This window comes from Oncorhynchus clarkii, chromosome 3 (genome assembly GCF_045791955.1).
Source record: "Oncorhynchus clarkii lewisi isolate Uvic-CL-2024 chromosome 3, UVic_Ocla_1.0, whole genome shotgun sequence".
Taxonomy (NCBI): Eukaryota; Metazoa; Chordata; class Actinopteri; order Salmoniformes; family Salmonidae; genus Oncorhynchus; species Oncorhynchus clarkii.
In genome coordinates, this window is record NC_092149.1 from 71,241,825 (window position 1) to 71,256,070 (window position 14,246).

Below are 14,246 nucleotides of genomic sequence, written 5' to 3' on the forward strand. Positions count from 1 at the left end.
ATACATACATACATACATACATTGCACCTCTGCTGTTTTCAACCAAGATCTCAGCGATCACTGCCTCATTGCCTGCATCCGTAATGGGTCAGTGGTCAAACGACCTGCACTCATCACTGTCAAACGCTCCCTGAAACACTTCAGCAAGCAGGCCTTTCTAATCGACCTGCCCCGGGTATCCTGTAAGGATATTGACCTGTTTTTTTTTTTTAAATGCCTTCCTCACCATCTTAAATAAGCATGCCCCATTCAAGAAATTTAGAACCAGGAACAGATATAGCCCTTGGTTCTCTCCAGACCTGACTGCCCTTAAACAACACAAAAACATCATGTGGTGTTCTGCATTAGCATCGAACAGCGGGGGGTGTTGTGCAACTTTCAGGGAAGTTAGAAACCAATATAGACAGGCAGTTATAAAATCCAAGGTTAGCTTTTTCAAGCAGAAATTTGCTTCCTGCAACACAAACTCAAAAAAGTTATGGGTCACTGTAATGTCCATGGAGAATAAGAGCACCTCCTCCCAGCTGCCCACTGCACTGAGGCTAGGAAACTCTGTTACAACCGACAAATCCACTATATTTGAGAATTTCAATAAGCATTTCTCTACGGCTGGCCATGCTTTCCAGCTGGCTACCCCTACCCCAGTCAACTGCCCGGCACCCTCCACAGCAACCCGCCCAAGCCCCCACCATTTCTCCTTCACCCATATCCAGATAGCTGATGTTCTGAAAGAGCTGCAAAATCTGGACCCCTACAAATCAGCCAGGCTAGACAATCTGGACCCTCTCTTTCTTAAATTATCTGCCGAAATTGTTGCAACCCCTATTACTAGCCTGTTCAACCTCTCTTTCGTATCGTCTGAGATTCCCAAAGATTGGAAAGCTGCCGCGGTCATCCCCCTCTTCAAAGGGGGGGACACTCTAGACCCAAACTGCTACAGACCTATATCTATCCTACCCTGCATCTCTAAGGTCTTTGAAAGCCAAGTTAACAAACTGATTACTGACCATTTTGAATCACATCGTACCTTCTCCGCTATGCAATCTGGTTTCAAAGCTGGTCATGGGTGCACCTCAGCCACGCTCAAGGTCCTTAACGATATCATAACCGCCATTGATAAGAGACATTACTGTGCAGCTGTATCCATCGACCTGGCCAAGGCTTTCGACTCTGTCAATCACCACATTCTTATTGGCAGACTCAACAGCCTTGGTTTCTCAAATGATTGCCTCGCCTGGTTCACCAACTACTTCTCTGATAGAGCTCAGTGTGACAAATTCAAGGGCCTGTTGTCCGGACCTCTGGCAGTCTCTATGGGGGTGCCTACAGGGTTCAATTCTCGGGCCGACTCTCTTCTCTGCATACATCAATGATGTCGCTCTTGCTGCTGGTGATTCTCTAATCCACCTCTACGCAGACGACACCATTCTGTATACTTCTGGCCTTTCTTTATACACGGTGTTAACTAACCTCCAGATGAGCTTCAATGCCATACAACTCTACTTCCGTGGCCTCCAACTGCTCTTAAACCCAAATAAAACTAAATGCATGCTATTCAACCGATCATTGCCCGCACCTGCCCGCCCATCCAGCATCACTACTCTGGACGGCTCTGACTTAGAATACGTGGATAACTACAAATACCTAGGTGTTTGACTAGACTGTAAACTCTCCTTCTAGACTCACATTAAGCATCTCCAATCAAAAATTGAATCTAGAATCGGCTTCCTATTTCGCAACAAAGCTTCCTTCACTCATGCTGCCAAACATATCCTCGTAAAACTGACCATCCTACCGATTCTTGACTTTGGCGATGTCATCTATATAATAGCCTCCAACACTCTACTCAGCAAACTGGATGTAGTCTATCACAGTGCCATCCATTTTGTCACCAAAGCCCCATATATTACCCACCACTGCGACCTGTACGCTCTCGTTACCTGGCCCTCGCTTAATACTCGTCGCCAAACCCACTGGCTACAGGTTATCTACAAGTCTCTGCTAGGTAAAGTCCCGCCCTATGTCAGCTCACTGGTTACCATAGCAGCACCCACTCGTAGCACATGCTCCAGCAGGTATATCTCACTGGTCACCCCCAAAGCCAATTCCTCCAATTGCCTTCCAGTTCTCTGCTGCCACTGACTGGAACGAACTGCAAAAATCACTGAAGCTGGAGATTCCCATCTCCCTCACTAGCTTTAAGAACCAGCTGTCAGAGCAGCTCACAGATCACTGCACTTGTTCATAGCCCATCTGTATACAGCCCATCTATCTACCTCATTCCCATACTGTATTTATTTATTTAGCTCCTTTTGCACCACAGTATCTCTACTTGCACATCCAACTTTGGCACATCTACCATTCCAGTGTTTAATTGCCATATTGTAATTACTTTGCCACCATGGCCTATTTATTGCCTTAACTCCCTTATTTGACCTTATTTGCACTCACTGTATATCTTTTTTTCTTTTTTTTCTACTGTATTATTGACTGTATGTTTTGTTCATTCCATGTGTAACTCTGTGTTGTTGTATGTGTCGAACTGCTATGCTTTATCTTGGCCACGTCACAGTTGCAAAAGAGAACTTGTTCTCAACTAGCTTACCTGGTTAAATGAAGGTGAAAAAAACAACAACAAAAAATGTCTCCTTCCAGACTCACATCAAACATCTCCAATCCAAAGTTAAATCTAGAATTGGCTTCTTATTTCGCAACAAAGCATCCTTCACTCATGCTGCCAAACATATCCTCGTAAAACTGACCATCCTACCGATCCTCGACTTCGGCGATGTCATTTACAAAATAGCCTCCAATACCCTACTAAATTGGATGCAGTCTATCACAGTGCCATCCTTTTTGTCACCAAAGCCCCATATACTACCCACCACTGCGACCTGTACGCTCTCGTTGGCTGGCCCTCGCTTCATACTCGTCGCCAAACCCACTGGCTCCAGGTCATCTACAAGACCCTGCTAGGTAAAGTCCCCCCTTATCTCAGCTCGCTGGTCACCATAGCAACACCCACCTGTAGCACGCGCTCCAGCAGATATATCTCTCTGGTCACCCCCAAAACCAATTCCTCCTTTGGCCGCCTCTCCTTCCAGTTCTCTGCTGCCAATGACTGGAATGAACTACAAAAATCTCTGAAACTGTAAACACTTATCTCCCTCACTAGCTTTAAGCACCAGCTGTCAGAGCAGCTCACAGATTAATGCACCTGTACATAGCCCATCTATAATTTAGCCCAAACAACTACCTCTTCCCCTACTGTATTTATTTATTTATTTTGCTCCTTTGCACCCCAATATTTATATTTCTACTTTTCACATTCTTCCACTGCAAATCTACCATTCCAGTGTTTTACTTGCTATATTGTATTTACTTCGCCACCATGGCCTTTTTTTTGCCTTTACCTCCCTTATCTCACCTCATTTGCTCACATTGTATATTGACTTATTTTTCTATTGTATTATTGACTGTATGTTTGTTTTACTCCATGTGTAACTCTGTGTTGTTGTATGTGTCGAACTGCTTTGCTTTATCTTGGCTAGGTCGCAATTGTTGATGAGAACTTGTTCTCATCGTGCCTACCTGGTTACATAAAGGTGAAAAAAAAAATTACCGTTCAGAAGTTTGGGGTCACAGAAATGTCTGTTTTTGAAAGAAAAACACATTTTCTGTCCATTAAAATAACATCAAATTGATCAGAAATACAGTGTAGACATTGTTAATGTTGTAAATGACTATTGTAACTGGAAACAGCAGATTTTTTAATGGAATTTCTACATAGGCGTACAGAGGCCCATTATCAGCAACCATCACTCTTGTGTTCCAATGGCATCTTGTGCTAGCTAATCCAAGTTTATCGTTTTAAAAGGCTAATTGATCATTAGAAAACTTTTGCAATTATGTTAGCACAGCTGAAAACTGTTATTCTGATTAAAGAATCAAGAAAACTGACCTTCTTTAGATTAGTTGAGTATCTGGAGCATCAGCATTTGTGGGTTGGATTACAGGCTCAAAATGGCCAGAAACAAATAACTTTCTTCTAAAACTTCTAACAGTCTATTCTTGATCTGAGAAATGAATGCTATTCCATGCGAGAAATTGCCAAGAAACTGAAAAGTTCGTAAAACGCTGTGTACTACTCCCTTCACAGAACAGAAAGAGGAGTGGGAGGCCCCGTGCACAACTGAACAAGAGGACAAGTACATTAGAGTGTCTAGTTTGAGAAACAGACACCTCACAAGTCCTCAACTGGCAGCTTCATTAAATAGTACCCGCAAAACACCAACGTCAACGTCAACGTCTCAACGTCAACAGTGAAGAGGCAACTCTGGGATGCTGGCCTTCTAGGCAGAGTTGCAAAGAAAAAGCCATATCTCAGACTGGCCAATAAAAATAAAAGATTAAGATTGGCAACAGACACTGGACAGAGGAAGTGTCACGGCTGTCGAAAGAAGAGGACCAAGGTGCAGCGTGGTGAGCGTACATATTCCTTTATTTATATGACGCCAACAATAAACAATCCAAAATAGTGCCAACAAACAAAGACATCTACCCACAAAGACAGGTGGGAAAAAGGGCTGCCTAAGTATGGTTCCCAATCAGAGACAACGATAGACAGCTGTCCCTGATTGAGAACCATACCCGGCCAAAACAAAGAAATACAAAACATAGAAAAATGAACATAGAATGCCCACCCAAATCACACCCTGACCAAACCAAAATAGAGACATAAAAAGCTCTCTAAGGTCAGGGCGTGACAGGAAAATTGGAAAAAAGTGTTATGGACAGACAAATCTAAGTTTGAGGTGTTCGGATCACATAGAAGAACATTCGTGAGACACAGAAAAAATTCAAAGATGCTGTAGGAGTGCTTGACGCCATCTGTCAAGCATTGTGGAGGCAATGTGATGGTCTGGGGGTGCTTTGGTGATGGTAAAGTGTGAGATTTGTACAGGGTGAAAGGGATCTTGAAAAGGGAAGGCTATCACTCCATTTTGCAACGCCATGCCATACCCTGTGAACGGCACGTAATTGGAGCCAATTTCCTCCTACAACAGGATAATGACCCAAAGCACAGCTTCAAACTATGCAAAAACTATTTAAGGAAGAAGCAATCAGCTGGTATTCTGTTTTTAATGGAGTGTCCAGCACAGTCACCAGATCTCAACCCTATTGTGTTGTTGTAGGAGCAGCTTAACCGTATGGTACATAAGAAGTGCCAATCCAACTTGTGGGAGGTGCTTCAGGAAGCATGGGGTGAAATCTCTTCAGAATACCTCAACAACTTGATGACTAGAATGCCAAAGGTCTGCAGGGCTGTAATTGCTGCAAATGGAGGATTCTTTGACGAAGCAAAGTTTGAAGGACACAATTATTATATCAGTGAAAAATCATTATTTATAACCCTATATTTCCTATTCATTTTGCAACTCATTTAATTTACGTTTTCATGAAAAACAAGGACATTTCTAAGTGACCCCAAACTTTTGAACGGTAGTGTAATGTACGCCTAAAGGTCTGGAGGTTTGGAGGGCTGAGGCTAAGGGCCAGGACAGGGTGTAAAGGAAAGTTATACTGTTGCTGCTACTGTAGCTGTCAGACCAAGCAGGATGTCCAATGGAAGAACAAACAGCAGTGTGGAGTTAGAGAGTGTGTCAACCTCCTGCTAGGAGCCTCAGGCTGGGCTATAATATGTATGTTTCCTCTTTAAACCTGGACTGACCTACTTACACCCTCATTTTACATTGATTTAGTCACCGGTTTTCAATATCTGTACTGACACACACAAGCACATACGTTTGAGATCTCTATCCTTGCAGTCACGGTGACACAAAACAAGTGTGAAATCTATCCACTGACAGAAAAGCTTGACATTTTACGCTAAGTTACTCACACAGAGTAAGAATTGACACACCAGTTCACAGTACTTGTAACGAGTGCGCTGGGAGGTGGGAAGCTCAAGTTCAGGGAGTGCATAATTGAATAAACAAATGAACGAAACACGAACAACACACAGACAGGAAACTGAAACAGCAATAATGAAGCATGGGGATTGAACCAATGGGAGTGACATATTCTGACATATTCTGAGTAGGTAATCAGGGAAGTGATGGAGTCCAGGTGAGTCTAATGACGCCCAGGTGCGTTTAACGATGGTAAACAGGTGTGCGCCATAACGAGCGCCTGGTGACCTAGAGGCCAGAGAGGGAGCACACATGACAGTACTACCTTTACCACTAGACTGTGTCCAACACATGACAGTACTAACCCTACCACTAGACTGTGTCCAACACATGACAGTACTAACCCTACCACTAGACTGTGTCCAACACATGACAGTACTAACCCTACCACTAGACTGTGTCCAACACATGACAGTACTAACCCTACCACTAGACTGTGTCCAACACATGACAGTACTAGCCCTACCACTAGACTGTGTCCAACACATGACAGTACTACGTTTACCACTAGACTGTGTCCAACACATGACAGTACTAACCCTACCACTAGACTGTGTCCAACACATGACAGTACTAGCCCTACCACTAGACTGTGTCCAACACATGACAGTACTAGCCCTACCACTAGACTGTGTCCAACACATGACAGTACTAACCCTACCACTAGACTGTGTCCAACACATGACAGTACTACCTTTACCACTAGACTGTGTCCAACACATGACAGTACTAACCCTACCACTAGACTGTGTCCAACACATGACAGTACTAACCCTACCACTAGACTGTGTCCAACACATGACAGTACTAGCCATACCACTAGACTGTGTCCAACACATGACAGTACTAACCCTACCACTAGACTGTGTCCAACACATGACAGTACTAACCCTACCACTAGACTGTGTCCAACACATGACAGTACTAGCCCTACCACTAGACTGTGTCCAACACATGACAGTACTACGTTTACCACTAGACTGTGTCCAACACATGACAGTACTAACCCTACCACTAGACTGTGTCCAACACATGACAGTACTAGCCCTACCACTAGACTGTGTCCAACACATGACAGTACTAGCCCTACCACTAGACTGTGTCCAACACATGACAGTACTAACCCTACCACTAGACTGTGTCCAACACATGACAGTACTACCTTTACCACTAGACTGTGTCCAACACATGACAGTACTAACCCTACCACTAGACTGTGTCCAACACATGACAGTACTAACCCTACCACTAGACTGTGTCCAACACATGACAGTACTAGCCCTACCACTAGACTGTGTCCAACACATGACAGTACTAACCCTACCACTAGACTGTGTCCAACACATGACAGTACTAACCCTACCACTAGACTGTGTCCAACACATGACAGTACTAACCCTACCACTAGACTGTGTCCAACACATGACAGTACTAACCCTACCACTAGACTGTGTCCAACACATGACAGTACTAACCCTACCACTAGACTGTGTCCAACACATGACAGTACTAACCCTACCACTAGACTGTGTCCAACACATGACAGTACTAACCCTACCACTAGACTGTGTCCAACACATGACAGTACTACCTTTACCACTAGACTGTGTCCAACACATGACAGTACTAGCCCTACCACTAGACTGTGTCCAACACATGACAGTACTAGCCCTACCACTAGACTGTGTCCAACACATGACAGTACTAGCCCTACCACTAGACTGTGTCCAACACATGACAGTACTAGCCCTACCACTAGACTGTGTCCAACACATGACAGTACTACGTTTACCACTAGACTGTGTCCAACACATGACAGTACTAACCCTACCACTAGACTGTGTCCAACACATGACAGTACTAGCCCTACCACTAGACTGTGTCCAACACATGACAGTACTAGCCCTACCACTAGACTGTGTCCAACACATGACAGTACTACCTTTACCACTAGACTGTGTCCAACACATGACAGTACTAACCCTACCACTAGACTGTGTCCAACACATGACAGTACTAGCCCTACCACTAGACTGTGTCCAACACATGACCGTACTAGCCCTACCACTAGACTGTGTCCAACACATGACAGTACTACCTTTACCACTAGACTGTGTCCAACACATGACAGTACTAGCCCTACCACTAGACTGTGTCCAACACATGACAGTACTAACCCTACCACTAGACTGTGTCCAACACATGACAGTACTAACCCTACCACTAGACTGTGTCCAACACATGACAGTACTAACCCTACCACTAGACTGTGTCCAACACATGACAGTACTAGCCCTACCACTAGACTGTGTCCAACACATGACAGTACTACCTTTACCACTAGACTGTGTCCAACACATGACAGTACTAACCCTACCACTAGACTGTGTCCAACACATGACAGTACTAGCCCTACCACTAGACTGTGTCCAACACATGCTAGTCCTGAAATTATTCAATATGTCACGAGTGGCCCCAGATGTATTGTAAGGTTAATAATAAAGAAGAATAAGTCATCACGTCTATAATACTCTCTGAATTACGGTCTATTTTGGACACATTGTTGTTGGAACACACTCAATCTGGTTGTTTCCCGATCTTTCTCAATCCGTGTCAAATGTGTGTTTTTTTTGGTGAGGCTTGGGCCTGTTGAGGTTCACTGGGAAAAAATCCAAAGCATTTCCTACAGATTCCTGAGGACGAGTGTGTTTTGACAAACCCACCACTTTAAACACTCCTCTCTGTCTTTACACACAGGCGCAAACTCGCACGGACACTTACGCACACACACACACACACACACACACACGCGCGCGCGCACGCACGCACGCACGCACGCACGCACGCACGCACGCACGCACGCACGCACTCACACACACACACACACACACACACACACACACACACACACACACACACACACACACACACGTACACGGAGACACTCATGCTCTCTCTAGCACACACTCTCTCTCACACACAACACACTCTTCTTTCTGTTTGTTTGTATGTGTGGCCCACTGGCTCCAAGGCCTCTGAAGGGAGAATTGATTTTGAAATTCCCCTGGTCGATCGCGGTCTCACAAGGAGCCAAGTCAAAGTGGGCTGGCGTGGGTCTGGTCTCTAATGGCACTGGGCAGTCTGGAACACTCCACTCCCCTCCGCTCTCCTCCGCTCCCCTCCACTCCCCTCCGCTCTCCTCCCTCCGCTCTCCTCCGCTCTCCTCCGCTCCCCTCCGCTCTCCTCCGCTCCCCTCGCCTTCCCTCCGCTCCCCTCCCCTCCGCTCCCCTCCGCTCTCCTCCCCTTCCCTCCGCTCCCCTCTACTCTCCTCCGCTCCCCTCCCCTTCCCTCCGCTCCCCTTCCCTCCGCTCCCCTCCGCTCTCCTCCGCTCCCCTCCGCTCCCCTTCCCTCCGCTCCCCTCCCCTTCCCTCCGCTCCCCTCCGCTCTCCTCCGCTCCCCTCCGCTCTCCTCCGCTCCCCTCCCCTTCCCTCCGCTCCCCTCCGCTCCCCTCCGCTCCCCTCCGCTCCCCTTCCCTCCGCTCCCCTCCCCTTCCCTCCGCTCTCCTCCGCTCTCCTCCGCTCTCCTCCGCTCCCCTTCCCTCCGCTCCCCTCCGCTCTCCTCCGCTCCCCTCTGTTTTCTTCCGCTCCCCTCTACTCTCCTCCGCTCCCCTCCCCTTCCCTCCGCTCCCCTCCGCTCTCCTCCGCTCCCCTCTGTTTTCTTCCGCTCCCCTCTGCTCTCCTCCGCTCCCCTCCCCTTCCCTCCGCTCCCCTCCGCTCTCCTCCGCTCCCCTCCGCTCTCCTCCGCTCCCCTCCCCTTCCCTCCGCTCCCCTCCGCTCTCCTCCGCTCAATCCTCCGCTCTCCTCCGCTCCCCTCCGCTCTCCTCCGCTCCCCTCTGCTCTCCTCCGCTCCCCTCTGCTCTCCTCCGCTCCCCTCCGCTCTCCTCCACTCCCCTCCGCTCCCCTCCGCCCTCCTCCGCTCCCCTCGCTTCCCTCCGCTCCCCTCCGCTCCCCTACGCTCTCCTCCGCTCCCCTTCCCTCCGCTCCCCTCCGCTCTCCTCCGCTCCCCTCTGTTTTCTTCCGCTCCCCTCTGCTCTCCTCCGCTCCCCTCCGTTCTCCTCCGCTCCCCTCCCCTTCCCTCCGCTCCCCTCCGCTCTCCTCCGCTCTCCTCCGCTCCCCTCCCCTTCCCTCCGCTCCCCTCCGCTCTCCTCCGCTCCCCTCCGCTCTCCTCCGCTCCCCTCCGCTCTCCTCCGCTCCCCTCCCCTTCCCTCCGCTCCCCTCCACTCTCCTCCGCTCCCCTCCGCTCTCCTCCGCTCCCCTCTGCTCTCCTCCGCTCCCCTCCGCTCTCCTCCCCTCCGCTCTCCTCCACTCCACTCGCCTTCCCTCCGCTCCGCTCCCCTCCCCTCCGCTCCCCTCCGCTCCCCTCCGCTCTCCTCCCCTTCCCTCCGTTCCCCTCTGCTCTCCTCCGCTCCCCTCCCCTTCCCTCCGCTCCCCTCCCCTTCCCTCCGCTCCCCTCCGCTCTCCTCCGCTCCCCTCCGCTCTCCTCCGCTCCCCTCCCCTTACCTCCGCTCCCCTCCGCTCTCAGATTTTCCCCCACTTCACTTCCGCTCCCTTCTCCATCACTCCACGGTTATCATTTAGATGTTTGTGGCTCCTACAGACATGTTAGTCTCTGAGTAGCTTGAGTAAATGTTTGTCAGAAAAGTTTGCACAATAAGTACGCATGCTATCGTACCTTACCTCAGAAAAAGCCCCCCTACTTCTTCACCAATGACAACAGGTTCTGGATTAATGATTGAGTTTCTAGATCTTATCTCAGTGAGTTTGATTGGCAGACCCCATGATAGACATAACCAGGCTTAATACAGGGAGGGACAGAAGGAGAGCGAGAGAGAAGACAGTATAGCCGTATTCCCTTGCTGGAGTTCTGTTGTATTAGACTAGCCTGTGAAATTCAAAGCCATGCTCTATCAGTCCATTCACTCCCGTAGCCCTCTGAACAGAGGCGTATAAAACAGGCTGACATATTGTGAAAACCATGACACAGTCTACCCGGGAAACTACCTGTGAAATAACCTACAGTATAAATTGCAGTCTGAGCCCTGATCTGGGACCAGTCATGAACTTGTGTGACTGTGTAACAACGTCTATGATCTGTTTCCAGGTCTGTGAGCTGGTACGGTTACTGATTGAGAACTGCAGGAAGGTCCTGGGAGATGATGTCACCTCTCTGTTTGGTGCATTCCCTCAGAAGAGCAACAGCAGCGACCATGGATCAGGTAAACAAAGTCTCCATTTATTTACTGAAGAAATAACATCTAAATCCAAATGATGTTGTACTGTGCTCTTAACAAATGCTGTTCGTTTTGGTGGCAGAAAACTTGATAAGATGAAGTTGGATAGGAACAGAAAAGACAGGGAGAAAAGAGATGCCTCCTAGAGGTGGAGTGAGGAAGAGAGAGGTCACAAACCAAGCAGAACTGAAACAACACAGAGGTGGTTTAATTTGACACAGCTCTTCACAAGGGTCAAAAAAGTCACGAGTGTGTGTGTATGTGTGTCGACAGCAAGACAGTGGTTCTGTGTGTTGGAGCCCTTATCATCGTTAAAAAGCATATTAAACCTGACTAGCTGCAGTGTGTGTGTGTGTGTGTGTGTGTGTGTGTGTGTGTGTGTGTGTGTGTGTGTGTGTGTGTGTGTGTGTGTGTGTGTGGCCTCTCCATAAGCTTGTGTCTCGGTGAGGTTTCTTGATAGGGGTCAATATGCTGACCTCAGTCACTTCAGTGATTAGTACACTCTCAGTGACTCATTAACACACCAGCCAATTTCCTCCTTCTCCCCTAAACCACCTAAACCAACCTCTTTGAATGGCAGCTCTATGCTAGGGACCATTACAGCACTTTATGCTTAGTTTTCAAAACCTGTGTCTATCTAACGAAATGGAGGTTTGTTCAAACTCAAACTCCCCCTTCTCTCTTTCCCTCTCTCTCTCCCTCCATAGATGTGTCATCTTTCCAGATGAATGACTCATCCTACGACAGCCTGGAGAACGAGTTAAACGAAGACCCAGAGTCGCCCTTCCAGGAGTCCCTCCCTCTGAGAGACAAGGCCATGCCAGACAGCCACAGCAGAGACTCTGTCATCACGCTGAGTGACTGTGACCCAGACCCTGACCCTGACCCTGAGACTGACCTCCTACATCTCCCTCCACTGCCCAGACCCAGGAAGTTCACCTCCACCATACGCCAACCACAGCCACGTCAGTCCTTTGTCCAATCACATGGCCCTCGGAGGTTACGACGCAGCTCGGAGCCCGCCCTTGGACACACCCCCGGAGCTCTGATTGTCCAATCAGATAAGCACAGTTTGGCATCACGTAAAGCGAGCTACGATGCGGCGATGGAGGGAGAGGAAGAAGAGGGGGAGGAAGGGGAAGATGAAGTGTTTCTGAAGCAGGGGCTCAGGGCTCTGCAGCTGAAAGACATTGTAGTCACAGGTGGAGAAAGAGGAGGGGTTGGAACTCTAGAGCGGAGGACGCTGAAGCACGCCCCGCCCCCTCCTTTACGATTGGATGCAAGCTGCTCCAGCCTGCCGTCCCCAGCGACCTCCCCCACAGGCTCCTCCCTCAGCTCCCTAGACTCCGCCTTCTCCCAGTATTCCACAGACTATGTCACCAGCACCGGCTTCCATTTGGCTGAGCCTTCCCCCCACTCCCCACTCTCACCCCGCTTCCCCCTCTCACACCTCTTCCCCCTCTCACCCCGCTTACCCCGCTCCCCCCAGGGCTCACCCCCCAAGAGAGACACAGTGGACTGGATCCAAAGCCACCCCCCCCACTCCTCCCGGACCCCGTCCACCCACCACGGCCTGCACCCCAACACTTGGTTCAAGAGGGACCGACGGCTGTCGCTTCGGCAACCTGACAACGGACACCTGGAGGAGGAAGTGGGGGAGGGGGAAGGGGTTAGCCTCCCAAAATCCCCAGAGGTTAAAGGTGTAGAGGTGACCACCAAGAGGAGGTCCAGTAGCCCTCCATCCTACCAGCAGGCTATCCTACAGCTACAGGGGAGTAGGTCTCCCTTCTACAGAGGCACAGAGAAACCCCTCACCATAAGGGAGCTACGGCTGCTGCACGACCAGTCCTGCAAAGTCACCCACAGACCCCCCACAGGAAGTGACGTCACCCAGCAGCCTACTGGAATAGGATGTGAGGTCACCCAGCCCCCCCAGGGTGTGTTCTATGGACAGAGTAGCTCAACACTTACCCTCCAGAGGCATAAGTGTCATTCCCTCACCCCGGCCATGGAGGCCAGCCGCAAGGTCCTCACCATGCCTCGCAGAGCCTCCGAGCCCTCATGCCTGACAGATGCAGCCTCTAGCCTTACCCTGGAGAGGCCCTGGGTCAAGTCCCGGACCCACAGGGTCAAAGATCAGCAGCTCCCTGAGAGTGGACTTAGAGTCTCTGATGTGGAGCCACAGCGGAACGGAGCAGGCCCAAACTCAGAGCCAGGGATCTGCCTATCACCCTCCACCACGCGGGCAGTGAGGGACTACTTTTCCTCACAGGGGCGGGTGGATGCAGACGAATGCCTGGGTAGGAGTCAAGAGGTGGCTCTGGCCCTCGTCCAGGGGAAGAGGGAGTGGCAGAGCAGGAAGTGTAGTGACCCGTGTGTTGACGACTTTGACCAAATGTTCTTTGCTGAAGAGTCCTACGTTTAATACATCCAAGAGGATTTTAAGAGTGTCTGTTTATATGGTATTGTTGTTGGTGTTTATATTGTCATATATGTACAGTCATAGTAGATGTTTGGTTGTGCTTGAGCTCTGTTTCCGCATGTCTGTCAACAACAGGTAGAGCTCTATATTTATGTTGATATGATGCTTTGTTATAGTGTTATACGACCTGAAAGAAATCATATGTGTATTTTTGTACATGATGCCAATCCTGCTGCTGTCCTATAGAGTATATTTGCTACAGAACACACCGTTTGTATATCTGATGTCTAATGCTTATGAAAATTAATTAAAACGATTATAACAAAACGTTGCTCTTGTGAAAGTATCTTTATGTATCAACGGGAGTATTCATTTCTCTTTATTAAAAAGGCAACATTTTTTAAATTGTTCTTCTGTTATTTTGTGCCTTCTTTTTGACGTTATGGGTCTGTCTCCATGACTTGGGTTCTGGACTACGACTCTGCAGGACTGAGTAGGACAAGCTGTACTATACTGTTACGTTCCCCAGTTTATGTGTTGTAGTTTGTGTATTTGCATATGT

The 14,246-nt window shown here is 48.8% G+C and overlaps 1 protein-coding gene across 2 annotated transcripts in view; it reads left to right on the forward strand.

The window, feature by feature from the left end:
* LOC139406116 (rho GTPase-activating protein 20-like) overlaps nucleotides 1–14,011 on the forward strand; it is a 54,188-nt gene extending 40,177 nt beyond the window's left edge. Inside the window, exons 13-14 of one of the 2 annotated variants that reach the window (XM_071148592.1) lie at nucleotides 11,133–11,247; nucleotides 11,970–13,822. In XM_071148592.1, coding sequence (XP_071004693.1) covers nucleotides 11,133–11,247; nucleotides 11,970–13,687 — 1,833 coding nt within the window. In that variant the 3' untranslated portion in view covers nucleotides 13,688–13,822. Of the gene's footprint in view, nucleotides 1–11,132; nucleotides 11,248–11,969 lie in introns of both variants that reach the window. The other variant, XM_071148591.1, reaches the window with a different exon arrangement.
* Nucleotides 14,012–14,246: the final 235 nt, after the last annotated feature.